This window comes from Indicator indicator, chromosome 28, assembly GCF_027791375.1.
Source record: "Indicator indicator isolate 239-I01 chromosome 28, UM_Iind_1.1, whole genome shotgun sequence".
In the NCBI taxonomy this organism is placed as follows: domain Eukaryota; kingdom Metazoa; phylum Chordata; class Aves; order Piciformes; family Indicatoridae; genus Indicator; species Indicator indicator.
In genome coordinates this window covers 1,117,293-1,138,240 of record NC_072037.1, presented here as the reverse complement: position 1 = coordinate 1,138,240, position 20,948 = coordinate 1,117,293, and the positions used below count along the sequence as shown (strand labels likewise).

The 20,948-nt window shown below is 53.3% G+C and overlaps 1 protein-coding gene across 1 annotated transcript in view; it reads left to right on the top strand.

The window, feature by feature from the left end:
• ZNF618 (zinc finger protein 618) overlaps positions 1 to 20,948 on the top strand; it is a 166,998-nt gene that overhangs the window by 127,189 nt on the left and 18,861 nt on the right. The window contains exons 9-13 of the mRNA XM_054393217.1: positions 8,849 to 8,938; positions 10,318 to 10,353; positions 11,126 to 11,203; positions 12,150 to 12,239; positions 16,959 to 17,147. Coding sequence (XP_054249192.1) covers positions 8,849 to 8,938; positions 10,318 to 10,353; positions 11,126 to 11,203; positions 12,150 to 12,239; positions 16,959 to 17,147 — 483 coding nt within the window. The remainder of the gene's footprint in view (positions 1 to 8,848; positions 8,939 to 10,317; positions 10,354 to 11,125; positions 11,204 to 12,149; positions 12,240 to 16,958; positions 17,148 to 20,948) is intronic.

Here is a 20,948-nt window from a genome sequence, read left to right as displayed (position 1 = left end):
TCCCCCCCAGCACCCCCAAGTCCTTCTCTGCAGGGCTGCTCTCAATCATCACCCCCAGCCTGGACTGATACTGAGGGTTGCCCCAGTCTGAGTGCAGGACCTTGTGCTTTGCCTTACTGAACCTCATGGATTCTCCTCAGCCCACTCTCACATTTGCTGGTAGGGAGGATGCTGACTTCCAGCTGGGTCTGAGGCTGCTGTGGGCTGCAAGCTGAATGCTCTTTTTTCTGTGCTGTTTCTAACCAGATGCATTCAGACCCCATCACCTGCAGCTGCGACAGCAGCCATGAGCAGTGTCTCCACTCTATGATTTAGCTCCAAGGAAGGGAAAGAAGAAGAATTGCAGGGTTGGGGTTTTGTCCAAACTGGACTCCAGAGTGACTGTTTCACAACCTCAGAAATCAGAAATGCTTGGTCTGAGCTTTTATGACACATTTCCCTTTGGGCTCTTCCTAAGCATGGGAAAGTTCAGCCAAGGAGGGGACTGACTGAAAAAGCTGGGAAAGGTTGGGAGTGAGGATGTGGTCTGGAATGGCCTTGCAGCTTCAAGTGTGGGGGCATGGTGCTGATGCCCTGCATGTGCAACACATTGTGGGGGTTGTGAATTCCAACTCTGACATCCAAACATTTCAAAGCAAGGTTCTCTTGCCCAGGCCTGACAGACACAGGATCTGAGGGGTTCGATGCTCTGACTGAGGGTGTAAGAGATCTGGAAGTGGTTTGCTGCTGTTAAGTGAAGGTTAATGAAGAACTTTAAGCATCTTTGTTTCTTGATTACTTTCAATCATTCAGATTTAAGGGCACAGCTTGAGTGCTGGGTTCAGTTCTGGGTGCTACAGGGTAAGAAAAACCTTCAGGTGCTGGGGGCTGTCCAGAAAAGAGCAATGAGGCTGATGAGAGGCTTGGAGGGCATCATAAGAGGAGCAGCTGAGGGACCTGGCTTTGTTTAGTCTGAAGAAGAGGAGGCTCAGGGGAGGCCTTGTTACTCTACAGCTCCCTGGAAGGAGGCTGCAGTGAGGGTGGGGGTTGGGCTCTTCTCTCATGTATCTCACTGGTGATAGGACCTCAAATGGTGCCAGGGGAGGGTTAGGTTGGAGATGAGGAAAAATTAGTTTGCTACAAGAGAGGTTAGGGATTGGCACAGGCTGCCCAGGGAGGTGCTGGAGTCCCCATCCCTGGAGGTGTTCCAGAAATGTGTGGATTTGGTGCTTCAGGATATAGTTCAGTGGTTATGGTGGTTGGGGTGCAGTTGCACTCAATGATCTTAAAGAACCTTCTCCACCCTTAATGATTCTGTGATTTGCAAACCTAATATTTCCTGGAAGTAAATTTTAGCCTTTTTATTTTCTTTTACTTTTTAGGGGGCTAACAGAGCACAGGATCATAGATTCCTAGAATGGTTTGAGTTGGAGGGGACCTTAAAGATCATCCAGTTGCAACCTCCTGCCATGGGCAGGGACACCTCCCACCAGCTTGCTTAAGGCCTCATCCAGCCTGGCTTTGAACACTTCCAGAGTTGGAGCCTGTTCCAGTGTCTCACCACCCTCATGGGGAACAATTGCTTCCTAATGTCTAACCTAAATGCTGCAGCATCCAGCTCAAAGCCATTGTTCCTTGTCCTGTCCCTCCCAACCCTTGTCCAAAGTCCCTCCCCAGCTCTCCTGGAGCCCCTTCAGGCACTGGAAGGCTGCTCTGAGGTCTCCCTAGAGCCTTCTCTTCTTCAGGCTGAACAGCTCCACAGTGGAAGGTTCTCTGCTGTGCTGGGCAGAGCTCAGGACTCCCTTGCAGTGTTCAGAACCCAGTGTAAGGCTGTGTCCAGGCATCTCCAGAGCCATTTACAGCTTGGTGATTAATTTTTCAGGGTTCTTATTTAATGATTCTCCTGCTCCTTGGGGAGAGCTCTAAAAATGGATTTTATTTTTCTGCATTTTTACTTTTTGCATTTTAAGTAGGTGAAGTCTCTTCAGATTCCCCTTTGCCTACCAGGTAGGTGAATATGTTCATCTTCCAATTTAAATGCCCAGTGGGCTGAGACCAAGATGATAAAGGAGGGCATTAAGAAAATAATAAAGGAACTTAGTTCTGGGCTCTACAGTGTGAAGAAATTTTCGTAGAACCATAGAATTGTTTTGGTTGAACAAAGCCCTTTGAGATCACCCACTCCAGCCAGTCTCTAACTCTACCAAGGCTGGGGCTAAGCCATGGCCCTCAGCACCACATCTCTGCCTCTTGGAAACACCTCCAGGGATGGGGATTCAGCACCTCCCTGGGCAGCCTGTGCCAGTCTCTGAGAGCCCTTTCAGGGAAGAATTTTCTTCTAATGTCCAACCTACACCTCCCTTGAGGCAGCTTGAGGCTGGTTCCTCTGGTCCTATTTCTTGTTACTAGGGAGCAAAGCCCAACCCCCACCTGGCTCCAGCCTCCTCTCAGGGAGCTGCAGAGAGCAATGAGGTCTCCCTCAGCCTCCTCTTCTCCAGGCTGAACACCCCCAGCTCCCTCAGCTGCTCCTCCCCTGTTCTCCAGACCCTTCCCCAGCTTTGTTGTCCTTCTCTGGTACTCTCCAGCCCCCAATGTCCCTCTTGGAGTGAAAGGCCCAAAACTGAACCCAGGATTTGAGGTGTGGCCTCCCCAGTGCCCAGTACAGGAGGACAATCCCTGCCCTGCTCCTGCTGCCCACACCATTGCTGCTCCAGGCCAGGCTGCTGGTGACATTCTTGGCCACCTGGGCACACCCTGGCTGATCCTCAGCCACTGTCAACCAACACCCCCAGGTGGCACTTTCCAGCCACTCTCCTCGCAGCCTGGAGCATTGCAGGAGGTTGTTGTGTCCCAAGTGCAGGACCAGTACTTGGCCTTCTGGATTTTCAAGAAGGTTTCTGCTTCCTTCCTGCCTTACCTCAATTCAGGTTTGTTCCTTGTGAATTCTTTATGAAGCCAGGATCTCTTGTTCAGTGCTCCACAGTCATTTAACTATCCCTTTTCCCACCCACTTGGGGAACTAGACATTGATATTCCATCTGAATTCCCATCTGGAAATCACAGCAGGAACTAAGTTCACAGTGATGGACAGATGAGTAGGGAAAAGTCAAGATGAGGTTTGCTTTTCCTCTCTGAACCTCTCAGTACTCCCTCATCTCACCTCAGCAGCTGTGTTAACAGCCAGCAGCATGCTCCCAGCCATCTGGATTGCAAAAGGAGGGACAAAGAAGGCAGCCTGGGCTGGGTGCTATGCATGACCCCACAGTGTGGGCTGAGCTGAGCTTTTCACTTCAGACAGACATTCAGCATCCTTCTTGAAAGAGGGGAGAAAGCTTCCTGCATCAGCAACTTCATCATGGACAAGGGTCAGGGCTGGGCTGGCCACCAGCCAGGGGCTTTCTCTGAACTCCTCTGCTTCCCAAAGGGAATGAGGGAGAGAGACTGATGGGGTGAGAAAGAGAGTGAACCAGCTGGGATGGAAATGAGAACAATCCAATGGAATAGAAAGAGACACAAACCAATGTGGAACCCAACCCCTGGTGGCCATGATGGCACCACTGGCATCACTGAGGGCAGACACTGGGGAAGTGCCAGCCTGGACTCAGCAGCAGATGGGAACTGGATTCAGGATCCAAAGCAGAACAGAGCCCTCCTGGGACACTGGGAATTGAAGAAGAGGTTGGACCCTGCTGATCCCTCAGCTTTCTCCTGAAGATGCCCTCCATGGGCTGCATCCCTTGCTGGGCAGTTGAGGGTCACCTGTCCTGTCCTCTCCTCCCTGCAGATGCCACCTCTGACTTCCTGCACCCCAAAGTGGGGCACCAGCTGTGGCAGTGCCCTTGGTCTCAGGCAGAGCCTTTCTGCAGCCCAGCCCAGCTCCTCATCAGCTTCTCCGTGCCAGGAGCAGCCCGTGGCTGTGCCAACCTGCCCTGAGCTGCAGAAAGTGCCTCAGTGAGCAGAGCCTGAGCTGGGCAGGGACAGCACCGAGCAGGATCAGTTCTGGAGCTATTCAGCCTGGAGAAGGCTCCAGAGGGAGCTTAGAGCTGCATTTCAATATCTGAAAGCGCACCTCTAGGCAGGCTGGGGAGGGACAGTTCAGAAGGGCTGTGGGGATAGGATGAGGGACAATGGTTTGAAAGTGGAGCAGGGCAGAGTGAGGTTGGACATCAGGAGGGTGGTAAAATACTGGAACTGATACTGTGGTTGAGGCTCCATCCCTGGAGACATTCAAGGTCAGACTTGCTGTGGCCCTGACCAGCCTGCTCTGGTTGAAGATGTCCCTGCTGCCTGCAGAGGGGTTGGACAAGATGCCCTTTGAGGGTCCCTTCCACCCCAGTGCAGTCTGTGGATCTGGGAAGATGCTCATTTGGGGATAATCATAAAAATCCAGGATGCTTTCACTTCAAATTGCTGATATTTGCTGCCTGTTTGGACTCAGCTTTAACATGCTCTGACCTGTGGGAGAAGGCAATTGCCTGGTGTGTAACAGCCTGCAAACTCCTGGGGACTCCTCTCGCTCTCATCTTCAGTGAGCAGCACCCAGAACACCTTTTCCCAAAAGTGTGTTAATAACAATGGCCTTGAGTGGCCATCAGACTGCTCTGAACAAGAGCAATGCCTTTGAAAAATCCAGTTAGGATGTTCCCCTCTGGATGGAATTCCCTGCTGGTCTGGCATCAGGTTTCCAAACTGGAGGGATTACATCCAGCCCTGCTTTTCAGTCCCCAGTGTGCTGATGTGGTTTGGATGAGGGATCACAGAGTTAGAGCCTTCCCTGTGCAGCCCTTGAGAGCGGCTTAACAAAGGCTGCAGGCTGCGGCCAGTCCTGGAGCTACTGAGTGCATCTGCAGCAGCTCTTCTTAGGAGCTGAGCTCTGAAATGCTTCTGTGAGAAATCCAACACAAGCCTGTGGCTCCCTGTCCTCACCTGCCACAGCCTCTTGTCACCTGAAAGGCAAGGGAGAGGATTCTGCCCCTCTGCACTGCTCTGCTCTGCTCAGACCCCACCTGCAGCACTGCCTCCAGTTCTGGTGCCCCCAGCACAAGAAAGACCTGAACTTATTGAAGAGGGCCCAGAGGAGGCCACCAAGATGATCAGAGGGCTGCAGAACTTCCCCTGTGGGGCCAGGCTGGGAGAGTTGGGGCTGTTCAGCCTGGAGAAGAGAAGGCTCCAGGGAGACCTCAGAGCAGCCTTCCAGTACGTGAAGGGGCTCCAGGAGAGCTGGGGAGGGACTTTGGAGAAGGGCTGGGAGTGCCAGGATGAGGGACAATGGCTTTGAGCTGGGAGAGGGGAGATTGAGACTGCAGATGAGGAAGAGATTCTTTGCAGTGAAGATGAGGAGACACTGGCACAGGTTTCCCAGGGAGGCTGTGGCTGTCCCCTCCCTGGAGGTGTTCCAGGCCAGGCTGTTTGAGGCCTTGAGCACCCTGGGCTGGTCCTTGCCCATGGCAGGAGGTTGGAGCTGGATGACCTTGAGGTCCTTTCCAACCCAAAGCAGTGCAGGATTCTGTGAAGGTGAGCTAGGTCCTGCATCACAGTTTGGTAGTTTGAAGGGGGTTGTCCCCTCTCTGTTAGGGTCTGGGGTGACCTCACTCTTGGCTTAGCAGCTTGCAGCCTGAGGCTCCTCCTTTGCCAAGCATGGAAAGCACCATTCTGGGTTCAACCAGTGTGTGCCTGGGTGTCTCCTGTGGTCCTGACAAAGGCCCAATGCCTGTGGGGAGGAAGGAAGTGCAGCTGAAATGAGGGACCTGGAAGAGTTTGCCCACAGGGAAGGTATTTTCCTAAGCCCCCTTAGGCACTGGCCTGTGTGTGGTGTGTGAGGGCTCCTGTCCTGTCCAAATGTCTGCATGTTATTGTTGTTTAATCCTTGTTAATGTAACTCTGGATACCTTAATCCTCTTAAGGGGTTGCTGCTGACTTTGGGCTCAGTCCTGCTCCCTTTTCAAGGAGTTTTGCCATTTGACACCTTGAAGTTGAGCTCTTATGGGGACTGCAAGTGGTTTCACTGGCAGCTGTCTACCAGGCTGTGAGATGCAGTTGTAAAGCTCCTGACTCTGAGACCACACTTGGAGGGAGGGGTGGCTGAGGGCTTACAGGCAGTAATGTCTGCACACCTGCATTCTGCCTCTCTCCAAGTGCCAGACCAGCATCTAGAGGGCAGCTGCTAAGGGTGCCAGAGGGTTTGGCTGAGGGAGTGTCCTGGGCGGGGGTGTCCTGCAGCTAGGAAGCCATAAACATCTTCCTTTCCATCTAGGTGCCCCTCTGGCTGCGGGAAGGGAGAAGAAGCCTCTCTCCAGAGCTGTCTTTGTGCTGCCCTGGGTGGAAACCACAGAAGCAAGTGAGGGTCCCACATGTTTTTACTCCCTGCTGTGTTGTAAGGAAGCAGGAGCTGCCCTCTGAATCCTCTGGGGAGGCTGCTCAGGGTCTGTGCTCTGGACACAGAGGTGTTTGCCAGTGGCAAGCACACATACCTCAGGCCATGCCAGCCTTTCCTCCTCCTTGGCACCAGCTGGTTTAGTCGTGGTGGCTTTGGCTCTTCCTGAAGTGCTGGAGCTGCTGGTGGCTCCTTTTGGTGAGGCAAAGAGCCCAAGGAGGACAATGCTGTCCTGTGCTGCTCCACAGCCACTCACCAGCTCCAGCCCTCTGCTTGTCACCAGCAGGACTCCAGCGTCTGCCAGCAGGGTTTCAGGAAGCAGTTAATGAAGGTGAAACTGAGCAGCAGAGCATCTCATGGACTGTCCTGGGATCCCCTTGGCTGTGGCTGAAAGGTTGATGCTGGTTGTCACATAAGCCTCACTCAGCCTGTGTGGGGACAGAAACATCACAGGCCCAGAGCAGTGGCAGACTCCTGTGTTGCAGTGAGCTTAAGAAATCCAGCCCCTGCCCTTCCAGAGGTGCTGGGTGCTGGGCTTTATGAACTGTTTGGGAAAACTGGTGAGCCAGGAATGTGGAATTCTGGAGTCTGGTGCTTCCTTTGCCATTCTCAAATGTTGTAGTGTGCCTGTGCCACCCTGACCATGGAGCAGGACAAGTAGTGCTGCCCTCTCTGCTTCCATTTTTCTTGATGAGGACCCGGAGCACTGCTGGATTTCAGGAATAATTCAGCAGGCTGCGGCAGTCTGTCTGCACTCAGCAGTTGTACCCTTCCATGTTTGGAGGCTGTACCTGCTAGGCTCTGTTTCTGCAGTGCTCCCCAAGAGGATCTCTTGGGATTCAAGGGTACCTGCAGAGTGCCCAAATGCTGTGAGAGCTTCTCTACTGAGTAGCTTTTGTGGCTTCTTTTGTGGTCAGTCTGAATTCTGGGTCACAGTGGAAATTGTTCTTCACCTTGGAGAAGTCCTTAAGAAGCCCCCAGCATGCTGGCCCCTTGATGGGATGTGCTGCCTGCTGCACACAGCTCTGCAGCCCAGAGGGAACTCCTTTGTACCCAGGTCTTGTGGGCTCAGATTACTGCAGTTAGGAAGGTGGGAAAAGTGATCTGGACTTCTAGCTGGGGAGAGGGAATTCCTGACCCTTCAACACTCAGTGCTGTCATTCCCTGCTTGGGTTTCTGGAGACAATCCACTAGGGCCCAAGGAAAGAAGCTGCTGCTTTTGCCTGCCACTGCTGGGAACGTGTTCTCAGATGCACAGAATGGGTTGGGTTGGAAGGGACCTCAAAGCTCATCCAGTTCCAACCTCCTGCCATGGGCAGGGACACCTCCCACCAGCCCAGGGTGCTCAAGGCCTCATCCAGCCTGGCCTTCAACACCTCCAGGGAGGGGACAGCCACAGCCTCCCTGGGCAACCTGTTCCAATGTCTCCCCAGCCTCACTGCAAAGAACTTCTTCCTCATCTCCAGTCTCAGTCCTCTCCCAGCTCAAAGCCATTGTCCCTCATCCTGTCACCCTTGTCCAAAGTCCCTCCCCAGCTCTCCTGGAGCCCCTTCAGGTACTGGCAGGCTGCTCTGAGGTCTCTTTTTCTCTTGTATGTAAGGTCTGGTTGTCTCTTGTAGATCACCCCATCCTCTGCCTTCATTCTGCCAAGCAGAACAAAGGGCACAAAGGGATCCTTCTTTTAGTGCTGTTCTGTGCTCAGCTGCCAGGTGCAGTGCTGCAGGTTGCAGTGGGGGACTGCTTACAGTGGTCCATCTGCACCCCAAGATGGAAACCTCAGCAAGCTGATAAGTGATTGGTTTTCCCCTTGCTTTGCTGTGAACCAAAGACATTCCTTGTCCCCAGGTGGACCAAGACAAATTCAGAAGCATCCTGAGCTCTTTGCTTCTGTCTGTCCTCCCCCCATAGCTCTGCTGCAGAGTGTCTGTTGTCACTGGGCTGAGGAGGGAGGGTCTAGGGTACACAAAACCAGGCTCCAGCAGCCTCCAGCTCCTTGAGCACCTTGTGCCCTGCCTGGCTTGGGTTGTTGGTTCTCTTTGGGCTTGTTATAAGGTGGCCATAGGGGATGTGGGGTGCAGGTAAGCAGCAGCAGTGGGAGCCAGGTGAGGGGTGAGCAGGGAGGCACATCCAGGCTGTAGTTGGCACATTAAGCCTTTGACATCTAATATGTTGACTCTGTGTCCCCATCCTGACCAGTCCTTGCCTGCTGTAGCCCTGACCTTCCACAGGGGATTTCAGCAGGGCCTGCTGCTCGTTGCTGTCAGGTCTGCTGGAGGCTGTGCTGGAGAGCAGAGCTGCCTGAATAGGAAATAGGAGCTCAGAATATGCCCCAAGCCATGCAGAGAGGGGCAGGCAGGGCTCTCTGAGAAGCAGGAGGTGTCTCTGTGCCTCAGAGCCCTGCCAGAGCAGGGGGGGTGAGTGTAAGTGCAGGGGGTGTCTGACTGAGGAGGCTGTGCCTCAGGGTTTCTAACCTGGCCTCTTTTCTTCTCCCTCCAGACAATTTTAGGTACACATGTGACATTTGTGGGAAAAAATATAAATATTATAGCTGTTTCCAAGAGCACAGAGACCTGCATGCCGTGGATGGTGAGTACTGCTTTGACACTCAGACACCCAAACCAGAGTGAGAAGTCACTGGGGAAGGCAGAATGTGGCCCATCTGGTCCTGCAGAACCACATTCTGCCTTCCCCAACCACTTGGTGTCCAGGACACTGCACAGCAGAGCTGGCTCCCCTGTGCCAGTGGAGGCAGAGTCCACAGGCACTGCAGGGAGAAGTTTCCTGTGCTGGATTCTCTTTGTGTGCATCAGAAGAACCTCCCTCTGCTGGGACCTGTGGTCCTGGAAGTGCTGTCTGTGTGCAGGTCCATGGCTAGGCTGGAGCTGAGCACCTCAAGGCCAGTTGGGCCATCTGGCTACTTGCCAGGCAAGGGTTGGTTGCCTTTTGCTTTCTGACTTCCCAGGTTTGTTCTCAGCATGCTCTGTGAGGACTCACACTGCAGAGCTGAGAAATGTTGTGTTTCATTTGTGTTGCTCACTGAGGCAGTGAACTCAGGCAGTTGTCAGTGGACCTTGCAGGCCAATTCTTCCTCTGTGTAGGCATCATGACACTGGGACAGAAGCAGACACCCTCCAGGAGCAGTGCTTCTTTTGGAGAGAAATAGAAGCAATAACATAGTGGCTTTGGCTTGCCCCTCTTCTGCTTCCTGGGCCTCAGATGCTCCAAACCCTCACTGTGTGTGTCACAACCTTTGAGTGCTTCTTGGCCAAGGAGGGAGCCCTGGCAGAGCTCTAGAAAGAGACTTCTTGGAAGGCAGGAGGTTTGGAATGGCTGAACTGTCTTGGAAAAGTGCTTTTGACAAGAGGTGGTGTCTAAAAATATTGCTGGTTTCAACTGGAACCTGGGGACTTCTGAACCCAGGAAGTTCCACCTCAACATAAGGAGAAACTTCTTTGGTGTGAGGGTGCTGGAAGCCTGGAGCAGGCTGCCCAGAGAGGTTGTGGGGTCTCCTCTGGAGAGATTCCCAGACCCACCTGGCTGTGTTCCTGTGTGACCTGCCCTGGGTGCTCCTGCTCTGGCAGGGGGTTGGACTGGGTGATCCACAGGTGTCTTCATCACTGTGCTTCAGGGAGCTCTGCCTAGGCTTCTGGGATGGCTTTGGAAACAGCTTCCACTTGTGCCTTGCTTAGACACTGCTTGTCTCAGCTGCTGCCAGGGTCTGGCTGTGTTTTAGCAGACACAAGGGTGAGGCTCTGTCAGTGTCAGAACAAAGGCCTTGAGAACCTGCGTGTTAGGGCTGGGCATGTCTGAGTCGTGCCTGCATGGATGCTGCTGGGAAGAGGAGGGACTGGGGCACAAAGCCTGCTGCAGTCTGTGGGGTGTGGAATGCAGGAGGACAACCAGGCCATTTGAGAGGATTTAATTTCTGTTTTGTTTCTTCCCCTCCTTCTTCTATTCTGTGTTAGTTTTTAGTGTGGAAGGGGCCCCAGAAAACCGGGCAGGTAAGCAGAGATCCTTCGTGTGCTTTACTTCACAAACTTTCCCCAGCATTCAGGAGCTCAGGCACAGCAGGTCTGCTTCTCCACTTGGACAAGTCAGGGCAGTTGTGTCACTGCCTGCAGCTGCAGAGGGGCTGCCCCTCACCCTCCTCCAGTGTCTGCAGCCAGAAGGTCAATGCCCAGCCCTAGCAGATCCCAGACTTTTGTTGTGTCTCCAATCGATCAGGCTTCTGAAAATCAGCAGGCAGATGTCTCATGGCTTTGGTTGCTTAGGGAATTGTTCAAGGCATGAATGAAATGACTTCCGCAAGTGGGTTGGGTCTGGTTTGTTGCTGGCTGTGCTGTGAGATGGCAGAAGCTCACTGGTCACTGTTGGTTAGCTGACTTGCTTGCAGACTGCACCCCCGTGCCCACTGCAGACAGCCAGAGAGAGGCTCTGGAAGACAACCAGAAAGTAGGGATCAGGCTTTGCAATGGCTTTGGTCAGTCTTTCTCTGTAGTTTTTAAACATGATACAGCTACAAAATATGTCCCTGGGCTGGGAGCAGGGCAGTCCTGGGGCACCTGAGGAGGAGGAGAGGAGACTCAAGTCAGACAGAGGGTCATTGGGTTGCTCTTGGTAGATCTTTGCGCATAGAAAGTGTTTGTGTTCCTGTGCTGGCACTTGGCACAGAGTGAGCTGTCAGTGCAGTGCAGGAGCACTCAGTGCCGTGCAGCTGTGGAAGCAAAACCTGAGGCTGTTGTCAGCTCTCTTGCTGGTTCTGTTCTCTTGCAGACCCCTATGACCAGGCTGTCATAGCAGCAGACGAGGTGAAGGAGGAGGAGCCGGAACCCTTCCAGAAGATTGGTCCAAGTATGAGACATTTAACAGCTTCACATGGGGAGGAGAAAGCACAAGGGTTCAGATCTGGCAGCAGCTGGAACACCTCTAGGAAAACCAGACAGCCCTGCCACACACAGGGGTGTTGGGGCCTTACTGGTGCTGAAAGATAGGGTTAGGTTCAGTGAACAGCAACCACCAGCAGCCCTGGCCCTGGGAGATGCAGCTCTGTGATGCTCTCTGCTCAAGAGCTCTGTGAAGAGGTTCAGGAGACAAACTGTCTGGCAACCACTAGAGAGGCTCTTCAGGTGTATTGAGAGAGGTGCAGGTGTCTTGGTGATGGTTGATCAAAGAGATCACAGTCAAACCAAGACCAGACTTTGCCAAGCATGTCTCTGACTAGCCCTGGCTTCTCCTGTGGCTTGCAGCCTGCCGCCAGCTCTGTACTCCCAGCACTGGCACTGCTGTGTGGCTCCACTGCTGCATTATTGGAGGTGCCCTCAAAGCAGGGATGAGCACAGTCAGTGCAGAGAAGCCCCTCCTGCAGGAGAGCCCTACAGCCCCAGTAGGAAGGGTCTGCAGTTCAGCTTGACAACTTGTTTCCTGCTTTGGCTGTTCCTGGTGCCCATACCTCAGGCTGGCTGTAACCAAAGACAAAACTGTGTCAGCTGTGACACAGACTTCAGCAATGGATTCTCTTCTTTGTTTTCCACACTTGCTGTGATTTTGGGATAGTCTGCAGCTTGTTCAGTTCTCCTGCACCTTTTCTGCACAGTCCAGCACTCTGGACTCTGGCCTTAAGGGCTTCCTTTGCAGGGGAGGAGGATATGTGAATTAGAGGGCAGACACTTTCCAGGAGCAGGAGGAATTTGCTCTACTTTTGTCACCTAGCCAGTTTCTAGGCAGCTAGGCAGGAAGGGGAGTGTGTGGGAGGGTGCTGCAGTGCTTGCTGATCTTTGCGTTTGTTTCATCTTCACAGAAACTGGCAACTACACCTGTGAGTTCTGTGGCAAGCAGTACAAATACTACACTCCCTACCAAGAGCATGTGGCACTGCATGCACCTATCAGTGAGTATCCTGCTGGAGAGCCAGATCCTCACAGGCAGGTTTGCAGTGGTTGGTGGGAACCACGAGGGCTGCAGGAGAGGGTCTCATCCTTGTGGATCCTTCTACTGGACCTGTGGGATGGCAGCTGGCAGGATGTAGATGGTGTGCTGGCCACTGGAAAGCTGAGCTGGAATCTCCTCTCAGAGGGACAGTGGGACTGGAGGTCTCTGAAGTCACTGAACCCCTGCCAAAGGCCAGGCACTTCTGCCTCTATTCCCTGGGGCTTTGAACTGAAGGTATTGAACTGAATGATAAGGAAGGATCCATGCTAGGGAGGAAACATCTCTCTTATGAGCTTCTGATAAAAGATTTCAGCCAGTGAGTTAAAAGTGGTGTTCAGACTCCTGTGTGTTCCCTTGGCAGCTTGCTGCTGAATCACAGGCAATGAAATCCTTGTTCCAGGGAGCTCAGGGAAAGGCAGCTCTCAGCACTCTGCAGGACACTGCCATCTGCACTCTGGAGGGACTCTGATCTGCACTCCCCAGACTAAGAAGAGCTTGCAATGAGCAGTTCAGTGCAAAATGTTAGTAGAAGGGTTGAGAGACTTCCTACACCTCTGCTATGAGGACAGGCTGAGGGAGCTGGGGTTCTTCACCCTGGACACCTTAGAGCAGAGACACCTTAGAGCAGCCTTCCAGTACCTGAAGGGGCTCCAAGCAGGCTGCAGAAGGACTGTTCCCAAAGGCCTGCAGGGACAGAACCAGAGGCAATGGTTTGAAATGAGAGCAGAGCAGATTGAGATTGGGTGTGAGGAACAAGTTCTGTACCAGGAGGCTGCTGCAACACTGCAACAGGTTGCCCAGGGAGGTGGTTGAGGTCTCATCCCTGGAGATATTCAAGGTGAGGTTCAACAAGGCTCTGGGCAACCTGATCTAGTGGAGGATGTCCCTGCTGAGTGCAGAGGGGGTTGGACTGGATGAGCTTTGGAGGTCCCTTCCAACCCAGACCATTCTGTGATTCTACACAGTGGTTTGTGGTGCTTTGAAAGGATGCAAAGAAGTTCTTTACAGCTGAATTTCTTTCCTGCCATTCCCCTGTGCTTCACTGGGGAGGTCACTGGGTCTGCCCTGCTGCCAGTGTTTTGGCTGATGGTGAGGATGAGCTCAGGAGCTTGGTGAGTTTCTTAGGTGCTGCTCTGCAGCCAGCAGAGGGAGTGCAGACTCCTTGCTGCACAGATCCAGCTTCCCTCAGGCCTTCAAGTTATTATCAAAAGCAGCTTTGCATTTAGACTTAGACAGAAATAAATTAGGAGCATAGTCCACTGCTAAGGTGAGTCAAGACTTGGTGGCTCTTGACAGCTCCCAGGCAGCTTCTCCATTGGAGAATGGAGTTGGATCAAGATCTTGGCAGAAGGTATAGGGCATAAAATCCCTCTACTGCCATCATCACAGAGTTAGACTTATCATCTCCCAACAGGTATTCCTAAGCATCCCTGCAGCCCCAAACTCCACCTCCTAGTTCAGGGGTTTGGGGTCCCCAGAGAAGCCCTTGGTGGTGATGAGCAGTGGGTCAGCCTCTGGTGCAGACAGGCCCTCAGGCTTCAAGGCTTTGGTGTCTCTGGTGCAGCCCTGTACAGAGAGCTGGGGAGCAGAGTGCTGGAAGGACTGGGCCTTAGCAGATTGTTGTCTTCCTGTACTTCGCATTTCCAGGGGATTTGTGGCTCTAGATCTCTCTCCATCCTCCCAACCATCTGTAGCAACAGGCTGCAGCTGCTGGTTCTGGGCCAGGCTCTCCAGCACAAGAGAAACACACAACTGTTCTTCTCTCAGAGGTGGCTGCCCTCAGTGGGCCCTGCAGACATCAGTGGCCCAGGCACTGCCCATCTGCCTGTGCAGAGTGCAGCTGCAGGCTCCTGATGCCTGCATTTTGGCTGCCAGGAGCCAGTCTGGGAGGAGAGGGCACATTGTTCAGCATGCTGGGGTTGAAGCCATGCTTGCATGATGGTTTCTGCAGTAAGCAGCTGCAGACCAGGGCAGCAGTGACTGAGATGTGCAGCTGGCTCTGCAGTCATGCCAGCAAGTGTCAGTGACTATGAGCACACCTAAGATCAGGCCAGGATTATATTTTCACAAGGTTTAACTCCCTCCCCATAAACTTTTCTTTTCCCTTTTTTTTTTTTTTAACCTCTTTTTCCCTCTCCCAGTTCCCCTGACCAGTAGGATTCATGATTGTCAGTGACAAACCCCTAACCCTGATGAGCGTCCAGGAGAGGGCAGGGTCAGCCCCCAGGGCAGGTGGGCATCCTCCCAGCTTTCAGCTGCTCAGACTTTGCTCTTCCTATAAACCCAGGGTGCTGTCAGCAGCTGTAGACACAGGACTTGTGACAACCACAACTGACTTTCCTCAGGCCCTGGCAGGCAGAAGTAAAGCAAAGTTGAGATTCTGTCTGTACGCTGGGCTTGCTCCCCTGCTTATCAGGCAAATGCTGGGAACAGAACCCTGGTGGGAGAGGGGAAGGAAACCACTTCAGCATGAGCAAGTCCTCTGATTAAGTGCAAGCTTCCCTTCTGCAGCCTGGCTTTCTGGTTTTCTGTGATCATGGATAAAAATTCATTGCAAATGAGCTAAAACCAAGGACTCACATCCTGCAGGGCCAGTGGGACCTTGCAGGACAATTTTTGGTGAGTGCTGCAGGATGCGTGCTGTCTGGACAAGAGCTCTGCTGGAGGCTTCTCAGGAATTGTTAATGCCAAATGTCTCCTGCAGAAGTTCCCTGTTGGTAATGATGAGCAGGGGCTTTTTCACATGCTCACAGCTGGGTTATTCCTCTTTTAAAAGACTCTCTGCTCTGCTCTGCTCAGACCCCACCTGCAGCACTGCCTCCAGTTCTGCTGCCCCCAGCACAAGAAGGACCTGGAGCTGCTGGAGAGGGTCCAGAGGAGGCCACAGAGATGATTAGAGGCTACAGAACCTCCCCTGTGGGGACAGGCTGAGAGAGTTGGGGCTGTTCAGCCTGGAGAAGAGAAGGCTCCAGGGAGACCTCAGAGCAGCCTTCCAGTACCTGAAAGGGCTCCAGGAGAGCTGGGGAGGGACTTTGGAGAAGGGCTGGGAGTGCCAGGATGAGGAACAATGGCTTTGAGATGGCAGAGGATTGAGCCTGGAGATGAGGAAGGAATTCTTTGCAGTGAAGATGAGGAGACACTGGCACAGGTTGCCCAGGGAGGCTGTGGCTGTCCCCTCCCTGGAGGTGTCCAAGACCAGGCTGGATGAGGCCTTGAGCACCCTGGGCTGGTGGGAGGTGTCCCTGCCCATGGCAGGGGGTTGGAACTGGATGATCTTTAAGGTCCCTTCCAACCTATTCTGTGAGTCTCTGAATCTGTTGTGCTGTTTCTGTTGGGCTGTTCACTCTCTCCAAGCAGAGTGTCAGAGGCTTCCCAAACACAGGGAGGCACATTTGTTGTCCTAGTTCTGGAAATGTCTCTGTGTGGAAGGGTGTGGGGGGAGGGTTCAGAGCTGTCTTCCTGTCCTCCTCCAGACTCTGTCTGCTCTGGCAGGTGGCACTGATTGAGTCACACTTGCAGGACTGTTGGGATGCTCTTAGATGATGTGTTTAGAGCCCAGAGAAAACCTAGAGGATTTGGAACATGGCTGGGCTAGAAAAGCCACCAAGAATGGGTTTTAGCTGGGTAAGTCCAGGGCCAGGAGTGTGCCCTCACCACATCTTCCTCAGGTAACTGCAGATAAGGCAACAGACTCCCTGGCAGGTGGTTGGAGTGGGAGCCATGTTCACATTTGCATGGAAGCAGCTGCTGAGGGATGAAGGCAGTTGTTGGCTTCTTGCTCCATTTTTGTAGCTGCTGGTTTTATCCCTGTGGCCTGGACAAAAGGCTGTCCTTCTGAAGGTTCTTCAGGTGGCTTTTGGCGTTGAGAATTCCTGGTGATCCTCACTGTGCATTGCAGAGACCAAAATGGAGAGACTCTCAAAGACACATCCCAGAAATTGCAGAATTTCTCCACATGGCACAGAACCTGTCCGGAGATAGGGGCCAAAGGGCCTCTCCTGTCTGGCAGGATGGGGACTCTGCCTCCTCATTCCCCTCCATTACCAGCAGCCTCCTTTCCTTTGTGTTTGGTTAACAAGACAAAGGATGTTGCTGGAGTAGGCTCAAGTACCAAAGATGTAAGCTTCTCCCTCATCAGAGCTCTGAGTATCACATGAGTAACCTGCTGGCAGGGTGCATAGGAACAAGGACAGAGATGCAGGTGACCCAGCCAGGCCCTGACAATCAAGTAGTGCTCCTGGCTGGGGGGGCTGATGCTGCTGGAGTAGGCTCAGGTACCAAAGAGCTACCACATCCCTCCTCAGAGCTCTGAGTATCACATGAGTAACCTGCTGGCAAGCTCTAGGTGCACAGGAACAAGGACAGAGATGCAGGTGACCCAGCCAGGCCCTGGCAATCAAACAGTGCTCCTGGCTGGGGCGGTGACACTGCTGGAGGAGGACTGGGTTGGTCAGGTGGCAGTGAAAGGTGTGGAAGGGAAGTACCAAGCTCCACGAGCCTGTCCCCGGGGCGAGCAGCAGAGCAGGTTGGTGCCGCGGGCTCGGCACAGCCGCAGCCGCCACAGGTCCCCAGGCAAGGGCCTGGAGCGTGGCTGTGTTAGAGAGCAACCCTCCCAGCAGGCACACGGCCTGGGGGCTGACTGACTGTCCAGGCACTAGTTCTGAGTGTTCACATCCAGAGTTCTCTCGATCTCCACTCTTCGTGGCAGTGAAGACCCAGGGGAGCCAGTCCAGCAAGAAGCCTCCGGCCTCCATCAACCGCTGCTCCGCACTGCTGCACCGCAGCCCTGCCGCCGGCCCCCCTGCCTCCCAGGCCCAGATGTTCCGCGCCCCCAACTCTGCGTCCCCAGGAAGCAAGGCCATCACAGGTACCACCTGCCTTCCTGCCAGCAACTGCCCAGTCCTGCCCTGGGTTGGCTTCCTTCCCTTCCTGGCCTCGCTCTGCTCCATCCATGGCTGTCAGGAAAGCTGCTCCCAGGAGCAGTCGCAGGGCTCAGACCCTTTGGCGCGTTGCAGATACAAGCCTGGGAGCCCTGGGGCTGGAGAAGAGAAGGGTGAGAGGGGTGGGTGTCAAGATGAAGGGACCAGCCTCCTTTTGGTGGTGACCAGCAGTGGGACAAGGAACAACAGATACAAGCTGGAACCCAGAAGGTTCCACCTCAACACGAGGAGAAATTGTTTGGTGTGAGGGTGCTGGAGGCCTGGAGCAGGCTGCCCAGAGACGTTGTGGAGTCTCCTTCTCTGGAGACTTTCAGGGCCCATCTGGATGCTTTCCTGTGTGACCTGCCCTGGGTGACCCTGCTCTGGCAGGGGGTTTGGATTGGGTGATCTCTGGAGCTCCCTTCCAACCCCTGACACTGTGGTTGTATAAAGCTGTCCTTCAGCAGCAGGTGTTGGTAACCTCTTCCCAGTGACAACCTCTTCCCCAGTTGATTGTTTCTGAGCATCATGCTAACCACAAGGTACAACAGACCCTGTTTCAAATCCTGGTGTCACAAACTGGAGAGAGCTTCCTGACAAGGGCTGGCATAGTCTGGAGGGTTTGGTTTGGTTTTCAGCTTCCTTTGGCATTTAGAGTTTGTTTCCCTCAGGGTGCTATTTGCAGGGCTGGAACTACCACACTGAGGAAGTCAAGTGGAGTGCTGGGGAGTGCCCCACTCCCCACAGGAGCAACCAAGAGAGAAGCTGGACTGCAGCAGCAAGATTAACGCTACAGAACCATTAGAGAGGTGTTAGGAGACTTAAGATTGATCCTCCCATAGTCCCAGTTTCCTCCTTCCACACAAGATCAAACCTTAAACAAAAAGGACTTAAAAAAAAAAGAAAATAAAAAACAAAACCAAACAACAAAGCAAAGAGCAGTGAAAAATAACTGTTCATAACTAGGATGAGAGCTGTAGAGTTCATGTGTCCAGGCAGCAGGGAAGCACTCAGATCCATAGGATTGAGAGATCCATGCTCCACCTCAGGACAGAAAAAGGTCCATCAGCTGGTGTTTAAACACCCTTCAAGTGCCTGGCATGGAGAGATGCCCAGCAGCAGCAGTGGCTGTGGTGGGAGAGGCTGCAGCAGGAAGGACGCTTTTTATCAGGTCTCACAAACCCACAGGTGGCAGTGCTGCAGAGCAGGGCCTGGCTGCTTCAAGCTGGTGAGCCCTAGGATTCCATGCTCCTGCTGCACCCCTTCACCATTTGTACGGCTTTGATACTAATTTGAGGTCCACCCAGTTCAACCAAGCTGGGAGTTCAGGCTGAGAAACCTTAAACTTGGCAACAGCTTCTTCTAGGTTCATGCCTCTCCCAGAAGTGGGAGAATTGGAAGCCGCTGGTCTGAGGCCAGATCCAGCTGAGCAGCAACTGGGAGATGGTTTTCTGAAGGCAATATTTCCCCCACCTTGGCTTAACAAAAAGTGTCAGCAACATTGGGTAAAAACTTGGAGCTCTTCTCTTTGTGCATGGAGGAAGGAATCACATCATGCTTGAGCCTGGCAGATTGGCCTTCTAACCTGGAGCTCCTCTCCTGTCTATCTGCTGGCATCATTTCCATGGTGGCTTTCAAAGCAGTGCCTTGAACAGAGCAATCTGAGCAGCTCCTTAATGTTGAGGTAGAAAGGCACTGACCATAGCACAGTCTCCAGAAGGGGCACCTCCCATGAGAGCTTCCATGTGGAGCTGGCTGGTGCCAGAGGCAGTGAAGCTCCTCTGCACTGGCAGTGTTTGCACAGCCCCTTGATGAGTGGCACCTCCTTGGTCTGCACAGATTACTCTGCTTTGCAAAAGGGCCAGGTACAAGGAGAGAGGGAGAGAAACAACCTGTAGCACTACCCTCTCCTGTGTGGGAAGGACACAGTAAGACCAAGCAGATGAATTAAATAATTTTTAACTCATTGCCAAACTTGACTGAAAAAAACACAATTTAAAAGGTGCATGCAAATTTATTCCAAACCTGTTGGGAGCCCTCCAGCTCACTGCCAACTGTGACACAAGCCACAACCTGAACCTGGGTGTCTTGCATCCATTTTGTTGTGGTCCCTTTTTCCCTTCTGTGCTTTCTGATTTTAGCTGCCTTCCAATAGTGGAAGAGATCCTGCAGGAAAGCTGCAGAGAGACTTTTCCTGAGGGTGTCTAGAGACATGCCGAGAGGGAATGGTTTGAATCTGAGACAGAGCAGGGTTAGACTGGAGCTGAGGATGGAGCTCTTCAGTTTGAGGGTGGTGAGACTCTGGCACAGGCTGCCCAGGGAGGTTGTGGCTCCCTCCTGCCTGGAGGTGTTCAAGGCCAGGCTGGATGAGGCCTTGAGCAGCTGAGTCTAGCTGAGAGGTGTCCCTGCCCATGGCAGAGGGGTTGCAGTAGATAACCTCTGAGGTCCCTTCCACCCTGAGCCATTCTGTGATTTTCTGGTTACTTAAGGCCTCTCATTCCAGTTATTTCTCTGCCAAGGGCAGTGGACTAGGTAATGTCTCCAGTTCCTTTTCAGCCCTGTTTCATGTGATTCTCGTGTTTTAACTTGGTTTGGTTCCAAAGTTTTCCTGCATTTTTAAGAGTCAGGAATTTGAGAAGCCTGCTTAGGGCTTGGAAGAGTCCACTAAGGACTGGCTGGACCAAAACTGATGATCTTCCTGCAGTTCAGGTCTCTTCTAGCCATAAGACACAGAACCAATGTGTTTGAGCCACACCAGCACAGGGAGGATGTGAGGCTGCAGGGAGCTTCATGGAAGTCGTGGCAGCAGTGCTGGGGCCTCCAGGGGTCTGCAGAGATACTGAAATAACAACCTGGCAGCAATGCTCAGCAGTCCCTGTCCCCCAGCTCCATCCCTGGACAATCTGCATGGGCTGAGGCCAGCAGAGCCTTCCAGAGCTGTGTTCAGATGAACCCAGAGGGTGACTGTGGGCTCCACAAGTGAGTCCTTGTGTTGGAATCTCTAGCATAAAGCACAGGCCATACCCATTGCCCTGGCCAGTTCACCTTTCAGTTATTTACTTCTAGGTTACCCTTTGAGCCACCACAGTAAATCCACCTGCCCAGCAGAGCTGGCTGAAGTGAGATGAGACCTCACCCTGAACTGTTGATCTTGTGAGGAGGGACACCAGCTTGAGAAGGCTGGGGGGCACCTCAGCTGTCCTGGGGCCTTTCAGGGCTCTGTAGCTGCTGCCAGGACCAGGAGCCATAGCTGCAGGCTGGAGGAGCTACTGGGAAACTGCCCTGCACTATGTGGGCAGCAAGTGAAGTGCCAAGGGCAGGGGCTGGCAGCTCACTGCAGGGGAGCAGAGCTCCCTGCTCAGCCTGGGAAGCTCACTGCTGGCAAGTGATCTACCAGAACTTCCCCAGACAGCCTGGGCAGGCTCTGAGACAGCCTTTAGGCTTCTACTGGCACATGCCAGGGAGGGTGGGTAGGAAGGGAAGCAGAGGGAGGGTGGGTAGGAAGGGAAGCAGAGGGAGGGCTGGCTCAGTGCTTCTGTAGGTGACACACTGAGTGGTGTGGTGGGGCCCAGACCTGGTCACAGTTTTAAGAGCTGCTTATTGCTTTGAGGAAGAGTAAGGTAAGGGTTGGGTTTTTTGCAGGGGAGGAAGCCATGACCCTTCTGGTTCAGTCAGGCTCCCCAAGAGCCAATCCAGGCCACCTCAGCCAGAAGGCACTCAAGAAAAATCCCTTCCTGTTACACCCTCAG